Source organism: Paramisgurnus dabryanus, chromosome 6 (genome assembly GCF_030506205.2).
Source record: "Paramisgurnus dabryanus chromosome 6, PD_genome_1.1, whole genome shotgun sequence".
In the NCBI taxonomy this organism is placed as follows: domain Eukaryota; kingdom Metazoa; phylum Chordata; class Actinopteri; order Cypriniformes; family Cobitidae; genus Paramisgurnus; species Paramisgurnus dabryanus.
In genome coordinates this window covers 15,110,158-15,129,986 of record NC_133342.1, presented here as the reverse complement: position 1 = coordinate 15,129,986, position 19,829 = coordinate 15,110,158, and the positions used below count along the sequence as shown (strand labels likewise).

The 19,829-nt window shown below is 36.8% G+C and overlaps 3 protein-coding genes across 5 annotated transcripts; 2 read left to right on the top strand and 1 right to left on the bottom strand.

Moving 5' to 3' along the window:
- Positions 1–202: 202 nt before the first annotated feature.
- iba57 (iron-sulfur cluster assembly factor IBA57) lies at positions 203–2,337 on the top strand. The gene is made up of 3 exons (XM_065267712.1): positions 203–642; positions 1,144–1,493; positions 1,748–2,337. The coding sequence occupies exons 1-3, from the start codon at positions 308–310 to the stop codon at positions 2,137–2,139; spliced, it is 1,077 nt and encodes a 358-aa protein (XP_065123784.1). The 5' UTR covers positions 203–307; the 3' UTR covers positions 2,140–2,337.
- Positions 2,338–2,457: 120 nt separating this feature from the next.
- On the bottom strand, positions 2,458–5,819 carry jmjd4 (jumonji domain containing 4). Its single transcript, XM_065267701.2, has 6 exons — positions 5,236–5,819; positions 4,862–5,027; positions 4,563–4,688; positions 3,992–4,259; positions 3,657–3,803; positions 2,458–2,899 (listed from the first exon to the last, which is right to left on the bottom strand). The coding sequence occupies exons 1-6, from the start codon at positions 5,486–5,488 to the stop codon at positions 2,591–2,593; spliced, it is 1,269 nt and encodes a 422-aa protein (XP_065123773.1). The 5' UTR covers positions 5,489–5,819; the 3' UTR covers positions 2,458–2,590.
- A 193-nt stretch (positions 5,820–6,012) lies between these two features.
- On the top strand, positions 6,013–18,876 carry snap47 (synaptosome associated protein 47). Of its 3 annotated transcripts, XM_065267676.2 has the most exons (6): positions 6,013–6,301; positions 7,041–7,564; positions 7,926–8,476; positions 10,058–10,173; positions 16,601–16,794; positions 18,269–18,876. In XM_065267676.2, exons 2-5 carry the CDS (start codon positions 7,071–7,073, stop codon positions 16,745–16,747), a joined length of 1,308 nt encoding a protein of 435 aa, XP_065123748.1. In that variant the 5' UTR covers positions 6,013–6,301; positions 7,041–7,070; the 3' UTR covers positions 16,748–16,794; positions 18,269–18,876. The 3 variants fall into 3 exon arrangements, with proteins under 3 accessions (XP_065123748.1, XP_065123740.1, XP_065123757.1); XM_065267668.2 differs by having other exon boundaries at positions 6,014–6,301; positions 16,601–18,876; XM_065267685.2 differs by having other exon boundaries at positions 6,015–6,301; positions 7,926–8,428; positions 16,601–18,876.
- Positions 18,877–19,829: the final 953 nt, after the last annotated feature.

Here is a 19,829-nt window from a genome sequence, read left to right as displayed (position 1 = left end):
TCATTCAGTTTGAATTTGATCTTTTAATGTACAAAGTAGTTGATATTGCCATTACTTCTAGTTGACTCCCGATTCGCTTTCATTCCAAAATGGCGGATTCGTGGGACTGCTTCTGGGCGCTGGTGATGCAATGGAACGTTCTATTGAGTTTCCTCTCTTGTACTTCTATACTCTTTGCTTACACAAACAGAGTAAACGCAATGCAGTATGGGAAGCAAGATGGAGGAAGAAAGGGCAAGAGAACATCAACCCACCTCGTTTAGAGGAACTTTAAGCCTTTAGGCTTTTTACTGTAGCAAACAACACGATGCATAAGGTGGCTTTGTTTGCAGGCGCTTTTAGAGGGGTCCTGGCAGGATCACGCGGACTTCACGGGCAGAGTTTACTTCACTTCTGCACGAGACATGAGACTCAGATGGGAAAACACACTGAAGATCAAACCAAAAACACTACGGGCCACTTTACCTGTTACAGTCTGCAGCACAGGACTCTCATCAATATATCTGGACATGACACCAGCTCATTTCTTCAAGGAATAATCACCAATGACATGGGTCTTTTAAGTGAGGATGGGGTCAAAGCCATGTATTCGCACATGTTAAATGTCCAAGGCAGGACATTGTATGATATAATCATTTACAGGTATTATTTTAAATTATTTACTATTTCAGTAGTTTGACTTTTAACTGATCGCGAAGTCGATGTAATGTTTTAGAGACGCTGGAAATAGTTGCCTTCGAGTTGATAAGGCACTACGCATATTAAGCGGCACGTGACATAAAAGTATCGCGATAGCGCTTTGAAAGCACGGACCTCGATTCACTCTCGCGGTACTTTATTATAATAGTCTGTGCAGCTGTGTAGAAACACCTGGGCGTGACCTTAACATTTATCTAACAGTCCCACCTTGGCCTGTTTGAACTGCAAATAGATAAACAGTTGTAGAACAACAAAATAATAATTTTGAGTGAACCAGAAAACAAAATTACGTACATAATAAAACAAAAAAATACTCCAATTATTTGTGATAACTTGCTTTATGCTGACACATATTATGAAACATGATTTAATGTTTGGGGTATATGCTAAACCTGTGTCAACAAATATAGATCATTGTATATTATAAAAAGTTCTGTCTTTTAGTTTAAAGGAAAACCCGAGTGGACTTAATGGTGTGCTTCTGGAGTGTAATGGCTGTGTACAGGAGTCCATTATGAAACATCTGAAAACATACAAGATACGGCGTAAAGTCAACATCAGCACATGTCCCAGTCTCTCGCTATGGGCTTTGTTACCTCAAAACAAAGATGATATGACGAAGTCCGAGCCAGATGTTAATGCAGCAGAAAACGTGATAGTGTTGGAGACAGACCCAAGAACTGAGCTCATGGGATGGAGACTGATCACCAGTCACGGGGTCAATCCAGTAGACATTATTTCGGCTTGTCACCAGGGTATGACTGAAGAATACCACCAACATCGATATGAAATTGGTATTAAAAACTTTTTATTATTACAAGATGTATTATGTTCCAGTCAATTCCAGTCTCGGTTAACTTGATTATTCTTTCCTGCACAGTAAAAATAAAGAACATCATATAGAAAGCAAATAAATTTTTTATACTTACAAATTCTATTTTGAGACTTTATATAATTTGTATTTTTACAGATTATTTGTCACACAACAGGACTACTTAAATAAATTAACTAATCCTAATTTATTTTGTAATTGGTTTTCTTTTATTAGGAATACCTGAAGGCGTCCAAGATCTTCCACCAGGTGAGGCCCTTCCACTGGAGTCTAATCTGGTCTACATGCAGGGAATAAGCTTCACCAAGGGCTGTTACATCGGACAGGAACTAACTGCCAGAACTCACCACACCGGTGTAATACGGAAACGCCTAATGCCTGTTAGCATGTCTGCCCCGGTGAAAAACATGGACCAAGAAACTGCTCTGATGACTGAGGGTGGAAAACCAGCAGGGAAGCACAGAGCAGGAATCGAACACCTGGGTCTGAGCCTTGTACGCTTGGCTCACGCCAAAGAGCCACTAAAACTTAAATTGTCTGATAATACGACTGTGACTTTACAGGCTAAGGTGCCTGACTGGTGGCCAAAAAACACAAAAGATAAGTGAATCTTCTAGCCACTTCTACTACATTTGTTGTTTTTAAATGCTTGTCAAACTGCTGTTCTTGCATTGTAAAGCATATTTATTTATATTTGGAGTTCAATTAAAACTTAACATGAATCACTATAGCCTTTATTTATACATTTGTTGGCGACATGCTGGATGAACCTTGAAAATAAAATAACTTAATATTATACAACTTATTGTGTTTCTAATCCAAATTGTGTCTGTATTACATATTAAGGAATGAAACATAACATCCCACAGGGAAAAATTTAGGACATGACTTTATCTGAACGAAAGGACAAAAAGGAAAAAGTAGGGTAAAGTTTGTTAACATGTTTCCTGAAAAAAGTCCTAAAAAAACCCTCAAAAGATATACCATTGATAAAAGGATTTATTAACACATTTCCTTTTTTGAACTTGTACAATAATGGTATATACACAATACCATGTATTATACAATAGTACGAACAGCATCTCTAATCTCCTGAAGTAAATCCTCCGGTTTGAAGCTCAGGGATGTGGGGTCCAATCTCTTAAAGTCTTCGTTGCTCAGCATGCTTTCAAATATATATATAACTCTCTGCAAATCAAAAGCTGCATGGTGAGGGCCCAATGCAAACAGATTTTCACCAAGGTGACCTTGGCAATTGTCTGCATTTCGAGGGCATGAATTTAAAAATGATATTCGATTATTTGCAATGGTCTTAAGGAAAGTGGCAAACTCCCCATAATCAATTCCTGTACATGATTTCATGATCACCTAAAAAGAAAACAAAGACTATGAATTATTTAGTGACTCCTAAATTAATGTATGTGAACAATAAAGCTACAAATAAAATACAGGTATATGAATTTCATTGCATTATAACATTTAAAACTGAGTTTGTTAGGTTAGATTAAAAAGTAAGACACTTATTGGTTGTCAAATTTTGGAAAATGTCAATAGTTCCTAATATGAGTTTAATAGTGACCACAAAAATGGATCAGCAAAGCATAAATTGTTAGATGATGGCTTTAGTTACAATATTGTTACTTGATGACAGTCATACATTTGGAAATACTTGTCACTGCATAAACGATTAAAGGGGACATTTCACAAGACTTTTTTTAAGATGTCAAATAAATCTTTGGTGTCCCCAGAGTACATATGTAAAGTTTTATACCATAAAGTAAATGTATTATAACATGTTAAAATTGCCAGTTTTTAGGTGTGAGCAAAATGTGCTGTTTTGGGTGTGTCCTTTTAATTGTAAATGAGCTGATATCTGCACTAAATGGCAGTGCCGTAGTTGGATAGTGTGGATTAAGGGGCGGTATTATTCTGACATCACTAGGGGAAACAAATTTCAATGAGCTATTTTTTCCACATGCTTGCAGAGAATGGTTTACCAAAACTAAGTTACTGGGTTGTACTTTTTCACATTTTTCAGGTTGATTGAAGCACTGGGGACCCAATTATAGCACTTAAACATGAAAAAAGACAGATTTTCATGATATGTCCCCTTTGACACAGTTACCTGACAATGTTGATGCCAGGTGTCCATAGTATCACGCCATTCCTCAATCTCTCTCTGGACAGAGGAAAGTTCCTCCTGTAGAAACTGCCACATGATGTCCAAATTACAGCCATTCAGCCAATTATGATTGATTGAGATCGTATCCTCCTATCATTAAAGAGATTTTTTAAATAATATAGAAACACTTGGAAATCAAAACATTTGCAACCACTTACAAAATGCAAAGACAAGCTTTTGTTATATAATGACTTAATAATTGAAAAAATATATATTTTGGTTAGTCACAGTAAAGATTAAGTAAATTTTGAAAGAAAATGTGAATCACGGTCACTTACCAAATTGTAAACTTGATGATGCCAACCACTTGGAACAAAGATGATCTCGCCAGCTTCTTGAATGATCTCTAAAGGCTGACAGGCTTCTTCAAACTGTGCATATAAACCTTTGTCTTGAAGTACAGGTGCTGTCACATCATAGGCCAAGTTGCCATGACAATCCCGGAGAAACTCCTCTTGTCCTGGAGGGTACAGGAGCCATTTCTTACGTCCGCAGATGTTGGCAGACCAACTGTAAGAGCGAAACACGTCTGCATGGAAAGGTGTCCTGAAGAAAAACAGAGAAAAATATCATCATCATGGGTTAATATAGTAAATAAATCTAATCTTGACATCCTTTATATTAGCAGTGTTTAACTGTTAAAAGAAAATAATAAGAAAACTGCAGAAAATAAAATATTAACCACAAATCTTGCTTAATTCCCAAAGTGCATTATTTTTTTTTACTGCAGAGCTTGTTTGATCTACATTTCACTTGTAACCTTGAAGATGCAAACCACTTGGAACAAAGAAAATTTGGCATAAAGTCCAAATTCTTTCATGCAATTACATCATAAGGCCTCTGATTTACCATGACCCTTTAGGTCCCATGTAGACAAATCGATAATCATCCACTTCAATCGTGTCCCAATATTCATTTAGCCAATCAGATGAGAAGTAGATTGGGGTCTTGTAATTATTGTGGTCAGGAAAGTTCCTAGGATGAACATGAAACAAACACCATTAACATGGAGAGTATTACAACTTTAAATTATACATTTTTCTATACTTTAAATTGTGTTTTAATACTATTCTTAAATGCAACATTCAAATTTCAAAGTGGGTACATATTAAGCAAAATAATGTACAATAGCTAAAAACGAGCTGCACCTGTGAAGATGCCAGTCCTTTAGGTATAAGCATCCTTTGGGTGAAGAATGTCCATTCTGTATGTACTCTCTCCAGTACTGGATAAACTCCTTAAAAGACATGATCTGCTTCGGATTTGAGTTATATTCTTTTGCATTACAGTTTGCAACTGGAACAGGAGCCTCATCTGTTGAAATGAAATTATGATAATTTAAGAAGCAGTGCTTTTTTGTTGTATATGTCTTAGATTCAGACAGTGGTTCTCAAACTTGTTGGCGTTGGGGCACCATCTCACGCCCCCAGTTTGAGAACCACTGGATTAAGAGGAGATCCATTTAAAATGTTCAATTTATAATGCATGCCAAAAAATTGTAATGGTAACATGCTTTGCTCACCAAATTCATGCAGAAGTCTCTGGAAATTGGGTTTCCCTTCATCTGTAACCCAGTTTTTCCTGCAGTTCCAGTCTTCAGTGAATTTTTTGGAGAACATGCAGGGATGGTTAGGAATCAAGTAATTCTTGAAAAATTTGGTGTATGGTATTTCTTTCTCTATATAATCAATAAAATGCGAGGAGCATTGTTGCTGCTGCATCTGTCTGGGCATTTTGACCAAACTACAGCAATTGTGAAAAGTTTCCCTATCCATGTCATGCCAAGATGAAACTCAGCACTGGTTACTTACTAACATAACATAATAATACTATATAGTAGAACTTAAAAAATTAAAAATCAGTGCCTATGAAAATGACAACATAGGCAACTAACGTTAGCACACGCTGCAGAAGCCTCATGCCTCTAATATGACAGGCTTGAGTGGATATGTTTGACCAATAGAAAAGCAACAGTTCGACGATTTAACGGCACGACTAGAATAAAATCTTAAAATTAATACTTTATCATTTTCTATATTCATATAATACTGACGAAATCATTGGTTTTCTGCGCTCGCCTTGTGTCATGGCTAACCGGTTGCCCACCGGAAGAAATACATGTGTGCACCAGTAAAGTAATTGGACCGTTGTTTTTAGAATTAACGTTATTTTGAGTACTGTTGGGAGTAATACAAATAAGTATATTCAATTAAATATTAAATAATTAATAAAAAATAGATAATAATCTGAATAAATTTGACACTTCATCGTCATTAGAGCGGAACTTTCAATTGGTAATCTTTGCACATCGGACTGTAAACATGAGTGAGCCAAACAACCACTGCAGCATTCAGCTGTGTTTACATCGCTCAAACACAGCGAGGAACTGATGCACAATTTCTTCATTAAATCTTTCAAGTAAACACTAATTCAAACAGTAAATGTCTCGTAAGTTACGCGATTGGGATGTTTTTCGGAAACACATGTAACATTAGGCATTTTACGATGTGAATGGATGTTGTTTACGTTAGTGCGTCATATATGTCACACCCTGCCGTTGCTGTCTAAAGGTGAAATTCATCAGAAAGGTATGAAATAAATTATGATCATTGCGTTTGTATGGCTTTTGTTGAGAAAAATCACACGTCACCATCTGCTGTTAAATCCCGTCAAATATAACGTTCATATAACGTTAATAGTAATATACGTGACACTGACAGTCTTTATAACCCATCAGCAAAACTGGATGACCATGGCGCATGTTTCCACTTTAAAAAGCTTTTAAAATCATCCAAAAAGCTTTTGAAAGTGTTGATGGATTCCATAGACTAACATTGTTAGCACATTTCACCCAGGATGTCCTCTCTATTGGACAATAAGTCTGTTAATAATGTCTGAAATGCTAGACTTTTATAAATAATTATAAAAAAAACATCTCAACATAAAGTATAACTGTAATATGTTAATGTAATGGGATTTACAAGTGTTGTGTGAACTGGGGTCCCATAGCCATGATAACCTGATAACCACATGATAGCCACAGCTTTTTTTAATAATGTCTATTAAATCATGTGTAAAAATACCTATCTAGTAATCATGAACCACTAGAAAAGTTGTTTGCATGTTTGGTTTGACTCTTTAGGCATTTTCTTCAAAACATTTACCCCTTACGCACCTAATTTCCAATGTACCCTGAACTGTGCTATTGTATTTAGCCAGGCTGCCAATGGAAAACCTCCTTAATATGTGCACTGATGCTTCGAATTAAAATGTCTCCAAAATGTCCATGTACTTAATACCTTATTGTTTTTACTACATCATTCACAGGTGGCTGGTGAGCCGTATCACCCCATCAAGATGAGCCAAGATGTCCCCATCCATAGTTGGCCTGGCTCTTATTACATCAACAATGAAAAACGTTGGGTCAGCGGCACCCTTTCTTTAACCCGCACAACTCTGCGATTCACCTCTGAGCAGAACCAGGAGAGTCTGGCTGGTTTGCGGCTCTCACGCATCATGGAGATCAAGATGGAGTCCTCGAGCTTCATTTTCAGTTCGCTCACTGTGTTGGAGCAGGGAAACATTAAGCACTGGTTCAGCTCCCTTAGGCCCTGTCGTGCGACTGTTTACCATGTGCTGGAGCACTTTTGGAGAGAACGGCTGCTGTCACCCACAGCACCCCAGGGAGCCGAAGCTCCCCTAAGTAAAGGCCAGGAGCTGATCAACCTAATATCTGGAGCTCAGCGGAGGCTTGATGACACTGGAAAAGTTCTGTACCACCAGGGAGAGCAGTTTGACAACATGATTCAAGGCCTGGACAAGATTGATTCAGATCTGAATGTGGCTGATAAGTAAGTTTTGTTCAGTAAGTTATGTTTGAGACCGGAAGTTAACTTCGGGCCAGACGTGTAACCGCGAAAACGCGCCTGTTTCCGATGATACCATCTATGGATAATGAGTACATACTTTTAGATAGCAGGGTGAGAGATTAGTGTCATAACCAGTGAATGAATCATGGGTAATATATCAATTATGCAGTATCCACAATATGTGTACCTTGTTTTTCTTTTTTATTTAAAGTTAAGTGTTTATAACTAAATTAACTAATTGAGTCAGAGTGTTCACTGTTATTCATGTTGTAAAAAATATGGAAATGTTAACTGTCAAGCTGCCCATACACTTAATGATAATCTGTTTATCTTTTGCATGCAGACTACTCACTGAACTTGAGTGCCCGTCTTGGTGGCCTTTTGGCAGACTACCATGGAAGTGCCATCAGGACGCCAAATCTGAGGCAGCTGCCAAGTCAGCCTACACCAAAGGATCAGGCAAGGGCCAAAAAATCATAACCAGCATTCCAGCCATCGTCTCCCATGGTGGGAACTCTGGGGACATGAAACCAGGCAGCCTGACGGTGTTGGTCTCTTCCCTGGAGGTTCGAGAAGCAAACGGACAACTCCTCCATCGCTTTGAGAGAGAAGAGGTGGACGATATCCGCGTACACAACCCCTACGAGATAAGCATCCGACAGCGCTTCATCGGCAAGCCTGACATCTGTTATCGAGTTCTGTCTGCCAAAATGGTGGAAGCTTTGTCTGTACTAGAGATGCAGTACAAGAAGAAAATTGAGTTTACCCGGGACTACGCCGCGTTTCAGATGACCCCAGCGACGACACCAGGCAGCCCGGATGGTGCAGGAAACATCTGGAGTGCAGGTACAGAAGGAGGGATAATTTCTTTGAGTTTCAAGAACATATGCTACAGTAAGTGCATTTTGATAACAACATAGATGACATATATAATAAACATATGAACAGTTCAGATGCAAAAAAAGTGCATCTGATGTGTTTTCTGGTAAATAAGCATTTTTTTATCAGACCCTTTATGGATTCTGCCAACAAACTGGTATTTCTGAATAGCCTGAGGCCAGGATTAGGTGGATTTGAAGGAAAGGTGTTTGATGAACGACGTATAATATATGTATATAACATATCTACCTTTCCATAAATATATAATATCCATAATATCAGTTTTTACCAAAAGTTTTTAACCATAATGATTAGGGATGCTCAGATCGATCGCCGTGGACAATTGCATCCTCATGCCGACGTTTATTATTTGCATGCGTTTTAAAGATTTGATAGTTTAAACTTTCATTTTCCTCACAGCTGCTCTCTTCTGTGTACATCCAACGCGCACAGCAGCCTGTGATCAGTGCACGTGAACAGAGCGATCTCTCTCTCACGTCTTAAAGCTACAGTAACCTAATTCATCTCTCGATAAAATCACTCTTTGCTCTTCACCGAAGAACTGTTGTACTTTTTATGAATGTGTGTGTATTTAATTCATACAGTTAAGACTGTAAAGTGTTTTATTTTCATTACTTTTAACAGAAATAAACCTTTTTAAAGACATTAAATTTCTCTTTGAAGAAGAAATATTTGTTGTGCTAATTTATTTGATCCCCTATTAAAACAATAATATACCCAATTACTGCAAGTAATATAACAAAGGCAACATCTGTGGTATTACTTCATCTAAAAAAAATGTTAACAGTTACAGTCATGAAAGAGCTTGAATATCAGCTTGAAAAATCATTGGCATTGGTATCGGCCGATCAAAAATCCTGATCGGAGCATCCCTAATAATGATATCTCAGATGTCAATATTTGGTTGCTTAAATAATAGTGCAAGGTCTCTATTTAAGTCTTTTTACTGTTTTGATTATCCATAGTTACTGTAAGTAAACAGAGCTTTTAGAATTGTAACATCCATAACAGAAAAATGTGACATCTATGTTTCTTTCTTATAAATGCGTATGTGAAAGTTAAAAAAATATTATTTGTTCTTTGAAGAGCCATTCTCTATTTCATTTGTTGGGTATTATTGCTTCTGGTATGTGCATTTTAGATTCTTTATTGTCATATCCATGAAACATGTATATTTTCTATTCTTCACAGTTGTTGTTGTTGTTTTAATGGTGAAGACCCTGTATATAAAGAAGTATGATCATTTATATCTGCCACATGGTGGCAGTCAAGCTTCAACATCTGATTTTAGTATGATGTGAACCTGCTCATCATGACATTTTCCCATTTTTATTTCTCCATTGTGAGCTTTTTTAAATGCTTTTATCAACATGTTCAGCTATATTATCTACTTATGTTCACTTTAATGTATCAAGGCATTTCATACTCTCATACTTTTATCATTTTTGTCTCTTATACTTAGTATTACCTAAGTTGCTTACAAATCCTTTGTAAGCAACTTATTCTTATTTTGATTCTTATATATCTTACTGTCATTCGCTGATATGTCTGTGTTTTTCTATCTTCTGTCTTCAGGTCATGGGCAGGAGACAGATGTACCAGTGGAGGTGCCTGCTGGTGAACTGACTCAACTGCAGCTACAAGTGCTGCAGCCCACTGTAACCGAAGCAGAAGCACAGGAGCTCAAACAGGTCAGCTGTAAACTATTTTTTCAAAATAATGTTGAGCAGTCAAATACACTAGATGGCTATAACTACTTGTTAACATCATGAGCAATCTTGCTAGCTCCTTCGGTAAGAATTAAAAGTAAACACAAATCTGAGTTGTACATGACCGCATTACACATCCCCTGGCCCGTAGTTTAGTATTTAATGTCACAGGAATGGGCCGTCAGCTCTAGGCATTCCCCCACCACACACAGATACAAATTCTCAGTATCATCGTCTCCAGACGACTGCAGTGCCAGCTGTAGTAAAACCCGCGGAGCACTCAGCTGAGGTGTTGCATGGTACGCAGCAACCAGACATAAACACTGACGCAAAAACCTTAAGCCATTTTTCACTGAGTGCATTATTATGGGGTTGTGCAGAACAGCGCTCTTTGCGTTGAACCATTTCAAAACACAATATTAGTACTTTGAGCAGAAATAATTAATGGTTGGTCAACCATCGCAGATATCACTTTTCAAGATGGTTTTGGGGTTGAGAAACACTAAAAACAAACATGTTAAATGCCATGAAGATATGGTAAAGACGTTTTTTAAAGAGATGAGGTCTTGTCTTTGGCAGGGCAGCATGTCTTACAGAGGCCTGTAATGCATATACTGTTTATGTGAAATCTTTCAGTCTCAACAAAAAGGTTTAAAGAGAAGAGAACATATATAAAATTACACATTTTTAAAGATTATTTCAACAAGGGACAGTCAATACATAATCACAATGTTGTAGGCCTTAGCCGTTTTAATGATATTGTTTAAATATTTCAGGATGTCTTTAAAAAGTGTGTCCAAGATTACAATAATGGTTTGAGTACACTTTATACTTCTTCACATACCCTACAGCGAAGCCTAATGCGAACGTTTTAAAAAATGTAACAACACATTGATTCTGTGCGGACAGCAAGCACTGTGATTGGTCCTCTAGAACCCCTCCCTCAGGTCAAAATAATCTCTGTCACATTTCCTCATACACATTTCTGCTTGTGACCGTAAAAACAAAGATGGATCAAGTTGAGGAGTGATATTTAACAACTCAAGCTGCAAAAAAATCTTTACTTCCATCACCGCTGATGCTTCTCCAACAATGTACACTTTAAAGGATTAGTCCATTTTCTTAAAAAAAAATTCAGATAATTTACTCACCACCATGTCATCCAAAATGTTGATGTCTTTCTTTGTTCAGTCGAAAAGAAATTATGTTTTTTGAGGAAAACATTCAAGAATTTTTCTCATTTTAATGGACTATAAGTGGCGCTGTCCCGCTCACGGGACACCTAAGTTTACGTCAATATTTTCCATAAAAATTTTATGTATATCACAACAAACTATATATTGTTGGAAAGGTCTAAGCCTCTAGAATACATATATCAACAGTGTTTTATAAAATAAATTATGAGGGGAGAGTAATTGATTCAATTTTAAAGAGAGTGTGCCCCAAAACATTTATAAATGATAAATGTCACTGTCCCGCCAGCGGGACGCCAACATTTACTTCAGTGTTTTGCATGTGAATTCTTATCCAATCATGACAAACTATATATCATTTGAAAGCTCTAAGAGTGTAGAATTCATTTATTATCACTATTTTGGTAAAGAAATGACATAGTGAGAGCTATTTTCTAAAATGCCACGGGTATACAGGTGGGCCCACGTTGTTGTTATATATTTGTAACACTAATACCCTGTTCCAAACCTAAACAATCATGACAAACTATATATCACTGGAAAGCTCTAAGAGTGTAGTTTTCATATTGCATCACCATTTTGGGAAAATAATGATGTAGTGAGAGTCAGTTTCTAAAATGTCACACTGCCACAGTTGGACTCAATTTGTTTTTGCATATGTATAGCACTACTACCCTGTTCTAAACCTAAACAATCTTGACAAACTATATATTGTTGGAAAGCTCTAGGTGTGTAGTTTTCATATTTCATTACCATTTTGGGAGAATTATGACGTAATGAGAGTCAGTTTCTAAAATGTCACGGGGCCACAGGTAGGCCTAATTTGTTTTTATGTATTTATAAGACTAAAACCCTACTCTAAACCTAAAAAATCATGACAAACTATATATCACTGGAAAGCTCTCAGAATGTAGTTTTCATATTTCAAAGTCATTTGATGATAGAAATAATGTAGTGACAGTTTTTAGTTACATGACCCCACCCCCCATAGGAATGCATATTAATTTTATATATTCATAATTCTAATATCATATTATAAATCTTCAAAAATGTTGATAAACTATATATTGTTGGAAAGCTCTAAGAATGTAGTTTTCATATTTCAAAACATTTTTGCAGTAATAATAATGCAGTGATAGTAATTGAGTAATTTGCGACAAGTGTATGCTGCAAACCGTTGACACCTAGTGGCCGTTGTTGGCAAAACCATTAAAAGTGTGACACACACCTCATTTTTTGTGATTTTAACTTGAAATTTGGATCAGAACTACTTGAGACATATGGCTTCATGTTTGCATTATTACTTTTGTGAAACATTTACATTTTTATAATTTTATTTATAAAAATAATATGTTATGGAATTATTTTTATTTATTAAAACAAATATAAACTGCTATAACAATGTAATTATTTAATATGTTCACCTCCTTTCACCTCTGTGAAAACCCCCAAAGGGTCTTCTTTAAAACAAGACCAAGATTAGGCTTCTAGACCAAAAAATGCCAGAGTTATATTAATTTGAAGATCTATATCACAATTTCACCCCCCACTCTAAAGGTATTTGCACCACCTAAGGGGTTAATAGACACAAACACTTAACAGTTTTAATGCAGTTTAAAAATGCAGTTTCAAAGGACTCTAAACGATCCCAAACGAGGCATAAGGGTCTTATCTAGCGAAACAATTGTCATTTTTGGCAAGAAAAGAAAATGCACTTTTAAACCACAACTTCTCATCTTCTTCCGTTCCTCTGAAGACCCAGCGCGACCTGACGTAATTGCGTAATGATGTAGAAAGGTCACGTGTTACATATATAAAACGCACATTTGCGGACCATTATAAACAATAAACTGACACAAAGACATTAATTATTATCATCCGACATACAACAACGTCGGAGTGGTCCTCTTTCTCCACACTTGTAAACACTGGGGCATAGTTTCGCATACGCCATCCGTGACCTCTTGACGTGATGACGTATTACATGAGGTCACGCTGGCTCGTCACACAGCCGGAGGAAGAAGAGAAGTTGTGGTTAAAAGTGCTTTTTTATTGCCAAAAATTACAATCGTTATAAGACCCTTATGCCTCGTTTGGGATCAATTAGAGTCCTTTGAAACTGCAAATTTTAACTGCATTGAAACGGTTAAGTGTTGGGGTCCATTAAAGTCCATTAAAATTAGAAAAATCCTAGAATGTTTTCCTAAAAAAACATTATTTCTTTTCGACTGAACAAAGAAAGACATCAACGTTTTGGATGACATGGTGGTGAGTAAATTATTTCAATTTTTTTAAAGAAAAAATCAAATCTATCAAAAGTCCTTCACAAAAATGGAATTACCTCGCTTTTTGCTCAAAATTTAGTATTTTTGAAGAAACCTACCCATAATAAGAGGTGATAAAAAGAAAACAAATGAAGGTGGGATGAAACAGTTTGAAAGCAGAGGGTCTGTTCTTTCATTATACATATATTGTATGTTTATTTAAAGAAGAACATTTTCTGGAAGGCATAAAATTTTTGTGAAAATCATGAAAAATGCTGGCGCTAGCTGGCAACTTAAAAAAAAAACGCTGGCGGTGAAAGAGTTAAAGGCACAATATGTAAGAATTTTTCTTTAAAATATCCAAAAACTACCAGCACAGTATTATATATTTTGTTTACATGTGTACTTGAATTATCCCAAATATCTGAAATGTTTTTAACAATGTTTGTATTCAGAGAATTAAAAGGGCTTATTTCGTCATAGCAACTGGCTGCCTGTACACTATCCCACTTATTACATGGCTATTTACCTCACAAGTACGATAAAGAACATTAAAGGGGACATATCTATAATTGGGCACCAACCCAGAGAATGTTAAAAATGATCAACACAGTAACTTAGTTTTGGTAAACCATTGTCTGCAAGCATGTGAAAAAGTAGGGTATTGAAATTTGGCTCCCCTTGTGATGTCAGAAGGGGATCTTATTATAATAATGCCACCCCTTTATCTGCACTATTTAACCATGGCACTGCCATTTAGTGCACACAGAGAGCGAGAGAGAAAATAATTGACAGCACTGTTGAATTTCAATTTCAACAAACCACCATCATGGCAATCAGTGTTTGCATTTTATCAATGGTCCCTTTAAATATTGATTTGATATATTTTATTTAGGGCCGGGACTCGATTAAAAAATTCAAAATTAATCTAATTAATTAGAGGCTTTGTAATTAATTAATCTAAATTAATCGCATTTTAATCTCATATAAATATTTGACCTGAGAACATTAAGAAGTATTTTTACATGGATTTTTATGAATAACGACTGAATACATAAGCTTAACAAAATATTGTTTATTTTTGTTCAACCAAGTCGTTGTACCCGGAGTCCACGCTAGCTGCTGTATGTTTTGCATTGAGATGATACTTGAGGCTCGATGTGCTGCGGTGATATGTGAATTCCTTGTTGCATATCTTACACACAACCATGCTCTTATCGACGCTTACCAGTGATGCGCGGGTCAATGTATAAACAACCCGCCCGCAAATCGGACCGCAAAGAAAATATATACCCGACCCGCTTCCTGGCCCGCATTTCTTAAAGTAGTTTGTTTAATATTGCAGGGTTCGGGACTTCTCAGGTTTTGACTGTCTGTGTTCTGGTACCTATGTGCGCGGATGCCCCACCTCGCGTATAAAAACAACAAAACATAATATACTATATAGCCTATATTAAAATTAAAATATATAAAAATGTGCATAATATATTTTTTAAGTTGCACATCGTTTATAGGTTTCTTAAGTGAGATTCGGATGTGAAAAGCGCTGCATAATGTACGCGCCTTTAGTGTTACCATTGAAACTTAACTAAATTAAAAAAATAAGAGGTGATATATAGCTTTAGCCTACATAAATGCTTATTGCTTTAATGTTGCGAGTTCCTCTTCGACTTTTCTTGCTGTTATGTTTATAATAGTTCATTGTTCAGAGTTCATATTGATGATCTTATAGTCAATTTAAAAATGCTCTTACAAACTGACTCTATTCGTTTAACTTTTTTCCTTTACCTGCCGTCGCTGTTCTCTGTGTGTGTCCTCCGTCAAAGTAGCCTATTAAAATTAATATGAAGTTGATTTTTAAAAGTCTTAAGCACACCGCAAATCAAACGTGCTGCTACAGTATGCTCTAAATGCGCGTGTAAATTTAACTTCTGGGCACTGCCAGGCTGATTTTTTGAAAAGTAAGTGATATAGGCTAGGCTACTCACTGCATGTTTTGGCATTCGGTAGCATATGCATCAATGAGATGCAAGGTGTTGCTTTTAATGTTCTTTTTAATTTATATTCACAAAACCTAACAACAAAACATTGTTTATAATTACGAGACAAATTATTTGAAACGAAATTCGTTTTAAAGTAGCAAACAAAACTTAAATTAAACTCGTAATAAACTAATTAAATTGAAACAAAACAACATTACAACAATATTTAAACCCAACAATACTCAAACATTAACATATAACAGACATTACGATACATGTTAAAATAATCTGTAGTTTGTTGGTAGATGTTTATTGGGCAAAACCTGCGTTGCAAACCTCCATTTACCAGAATAAATCATTTTTACTTTGAAATTGATGCGTTGTCACGTTAAAATCAGCTGTTCGTTTAGGTTCCGTCTACTTTTATTTACACTGCATCACAACCCCGGAGTTCTCGAACTAAAACAGGGTCTGCAGCATTTACGAATGACTCTATTAATAAGTGCGATTAAAATGCGTTAAAATGTTTAACGCGTTATTTTTTGTGTAATTAATTAATCTTAATTAACGCGTTAAAGTCCCGGCCCTAATTTTATTAGCTTATTTTTATAGCGAGGAAAACATTTCAATTTTAGTTTTAAGATAAGACAAGATGTTTAGGGGTCACGAACACACTATTTGGCTTAATCATTTGTAAATATAGCGTCATATATGTTATTAAAAAACATTTATACATATTTTTTGTAATATTAAACTGTACCGTGATTTGAAGCATCCAGGTTACCGCAAGTTATTACTTTTGAGTGGTTGTTTTTTGGGAATAATAAACCTGTAAATGTCGTGACTGTCTAATCAGAATCTAGCATTCCAATGAGCTGTGTAATAAGTTTTTAAAGCCCAGAATTAAAGACATAATCCCCATATATTTATATTTAATTCTCATGAGTTTGTTGTGTGGTGTTTTGTGCAGATGCTACAGCAACTGAAGACTCTGGCCCTGGAGGCTGAGACAGAGCTGGAACGACAGGACGAGGCTCTTGATGTACTGAGCTCTTCTTCTGATCACGCCACCATGAATATAAACAGACACACTCGCCGCATGAGGAAACTGCTGTGATCTCCTGAACTTTTGGTCACGCGATGAACTGTAAGATATATACGCAGGTACACAATAATATAAAAAGGCAAATATTTCCCAGTAGAAGAGTACTTCCGCTTAATAAGTTAATAGTATTCGTTTCATCTTTATGAGTGAGGTGTGGCTATTCAGAAAGCTGCACTTGGTCACTGATTTCTGATAGCAATACTAAACATCAGCCGTAATGCGAGCTTTGTGTTAAAGCAGTGATGCATTTTAGAGGCTAGATAACAACAGTCACCCAATGAGAATGTGTACTCTATGTGTAGCGATTGAGTAAATCACTACTAAACCGTAACATAAAAAATTCAAGATGGTGTAACATCAGGCTACCTTGAGACTTTAATAGCCTTTTGTGTGTTGAAAACAGCATGATAGCATGTTACTCATTTGTTATAAATTTTGAAAGCAGTATGCATCAGAGGTCTTCACGGGTCCACGTATAACCGAAAACCTGAGGTCCAACAAGAGACCCCGAGCAGGTTCGGGTCTAAAGCTGCATCCCAATTCACCTACGAATGCTATGCCCTAATAGTATGTAGGGTTGTATTGATAAATTGCGTGTCCCATTAAAGGGCTAGTTAGGCCAAAAATGATATTAAACCCATGATTTACTCACCCCCAAGCTGTCCGAGTTGCATATGTCCATTGTTTTTCAGACAAACACATTTTCGGATATTTTAGAAAATGTTTTAGATCTTTCAGTTGATTAAATGTAATGTTACGGGGTCCACCCATAGTCCACGAACTTCAAGTCCAAAAAAGTGCGTCCATCCTTCACAAAATAAATCCAAACGGCTCCAGGATGATAAACAAAGGTCTTCTGAGGGTAATCCGCGCGGTGTTGTTGTAGAAATATCCATATTTAAAACATTATTAACGAAAATAAATACCTTCCGGTAGCGCCGCCCTCTTAGTCGCGTCCGCATAAATTTTTTATTTTTAAATGTTAGTTCCTTGAGGGCTTAAACAATGATTGAAAATTGTAGCGGAGGATGAGAAAATTGGTCTTGGACACATTTATATTCCTTATTATTGTCTCTACATTTACCAATGATCACCAAATAGCACATGTTTCTTTACTGTAAATGTTTATAGTATAACATGCACTGAAGCTTTTTATTTTTTAGATTTTTTAATTAAAAGTATTTTCATGTCAAAGAACCCAAATCCAGTCATGGACACGTTGCGGTAATGAAAATTTCCCCATAAATGTGGAAAAAACAACAAAAATTTTTTGTATGATGTCATTTGAAATCATGTGCAAAATATTACATGAAAAGATGTTTGTAACTGTCTGCTTCTTATTTTGATACTCTTACTTTGCATTTACTTTTTTTATCAAAATGTTTCATGACACCTTATAAGTCTAATTTCGCGAGAATCACCCAAGAGCACTTGCGACGTCATGTGACTTAGCGGTAGGTTAATTTTCGTTGAGCTAGACTTGTTAATCAATTTTTAATGCAAATTGTAATGGTACCTTGGTGTCATCATCAGCTAACAAATGGAGCCGGAGGCCAAATTGGTTGCGAGGCCACCGGGGTTTCTTTCTGTCTGCCTGGTGCGTGCCGGCCTGAAGACTGCACACACATCTGTGCCATGTACATACCGGCCACTGGGTCAGGTTGGACTCGGGTCTAACTTTGTCAGGTTTGTCTCGGGCCTTTAAAAAAAAGAAAAGATTTATGCACATAGGTTCGGGAAAACAGTAATTTGGGTCATTTTGGATCGGGTACCCGAGAAGACCTCTAGTATGCATAGTTTATTGTGGTATAGGTGTAGTTGACAATTGGCAATGAAGCACATGTTTACACAATGCTAAAAAATAATAATTTTCTGCATCACATTTTGCATGGCCTCTATTCTTTGAAAAGAAACAAGAAACTGTGAGCGTTATGTTTATATAAAATCTGAATGTTTCATATATGTTTTTTTGTTCGATTATGCACTTTATCTCAGGCGTAACCCTGTGTAATTACATGACAATTACATGCGTGCTGAATTTAAATTACATTGTTGATTCCCATAAACCCATAATGCTGTATTTATTTACTGTATTCTTTGTGATTAAGGCAACTGTATAATAAACTAAAACTTATATTTTTTGTTATCGTTCTTCTATGAGGCCGGGGAATTGATTTGATGATAACAAACTTTGTTTAAACTTAAGTCAGCTTAAACAAAACCACAAAGGAGGACAAACCCAAGCCCCACCCAGTCTTCCCTCCACATCTTGATTCGGCACGTCAAAACATTTCCCGGCTGGAGTCGGAAGCTCTTTACAATAACAGCGCTTGATAGTGCGGAGTGAAGGCTTTGTAAACAGTTTGACACACTTGTGGGGGAACCCTGTCATTACAGCATCCTGTTGGCACAAGAAGTTAAGCATCTGCTCACCACCCCGGCGTGCAGTTTTCACGAGAACGAGAGAGACCACCGTGCGCTAAAGGCGCAGATAGGTTTGATTTGGCGAGGGCACTGGGTCCCCTGGAGTCTCCGATGGAGGAAGACCTGGCAGAATGGGTGATGATGGCTGTAGCGTACAGGGTTGCATTTTGATGTAGTCATTGGAAAGTGTGCTGGATGCAGGAGTCAGTCAATGAGGCATCGCTACATAGTTTTTAGATCCATTTCCTTTGGTAAGGTTTTACCCGGCTCAGCCAAAATATGTTCGACTGACCAGGGAGTTTCTCCTGTGGTCTGCACCCTAATAACCATGTTATCCCTGATCAGGATTCGGTTTCTCGAGAGACATCCGCGATTTTCTCCAAGTATCTCACAGCATTGGTAAGCTGTAGTGTGACTCGAATGTTCCTTATTTGCTAAAAATGTCTTAAACATTCTGTTTACTCGAGGATCCTGCGCATGCGTGAGATTTACTGCTTCACTGCTTTCTTCTAAGTTGCGTGATCAACAGATAGCTAGCGTAAACTCTCGACACATACATTTCAGCTACTTGTATTGGGAACCCTAAAGACACGGAGAGAATGAATACATAGTGATGTGGTTAGAAGCAGCCATGCAATGCGAGGAAGTGGCGGCGGTCTGGGCCAACCAC

Coding starts and splice junctions, on each gene's coding strand:
- snap47 (XM_065267676.2), top strand. CDS start 7,071: ATGAGCCAAGATGTCCCCATCCATAGTTGGCCTGGCTCTTATTACATC. Junction 7,565..7,925: donor GATCTGAATGTGGCTGATAA/GTAAGTTTTGTT, acceptor TTTTGCATGCAG/ACTACTCACTGAACTTGAGT. Junction 10,174..16,600: donor AAGCACAGGAGCTCAAACAG/GTCAGCTGTAAA, acceptor TGTTTTGTGCAG/ATGCTACAGCAACTGAAGAC.
- jmjd4 (XM_065267701.2), bottom strand. CDS start 5,488: ATGGATAGGGAAACTTTTCACAATTGCTGTAGTTTGGTCAAAATGCCC. Junction 4,689..4,861: donor AAGGACTGGCATCTTCACAG/GTGCAGCTCGTT, acceptor TGTTCATCCTAG/GAACTTTCCTGACCACAATA. Junction 4,260..4,562: donor ATGGGACCTAAAGGGTCATG/GTAAATCAGAGG, acceptor GTTTTTCTTCAG/GACACCTTTCCATGCAGACG.
- iba57 (XM_065267712.1), top strand. CDS start 308: ATGCATAAGGTGGCTTTGTTTGCAGGCGCTTTTAGAGGGGTCCTGGCA. Junction 643..1,143: donor TATGATATAATCATTTACAG/GTATTATTTTAA, acceptor TCTGTCTTTTAG/TTTAAAGGAAAACCCGAGTG. Junction 1,494..1,747: donor CCAACATCGATATGAAATTG/GTATTAAAAACT, acceptor TTCTTTTATTAG/GAATACCTGAAGGCGTCCAA.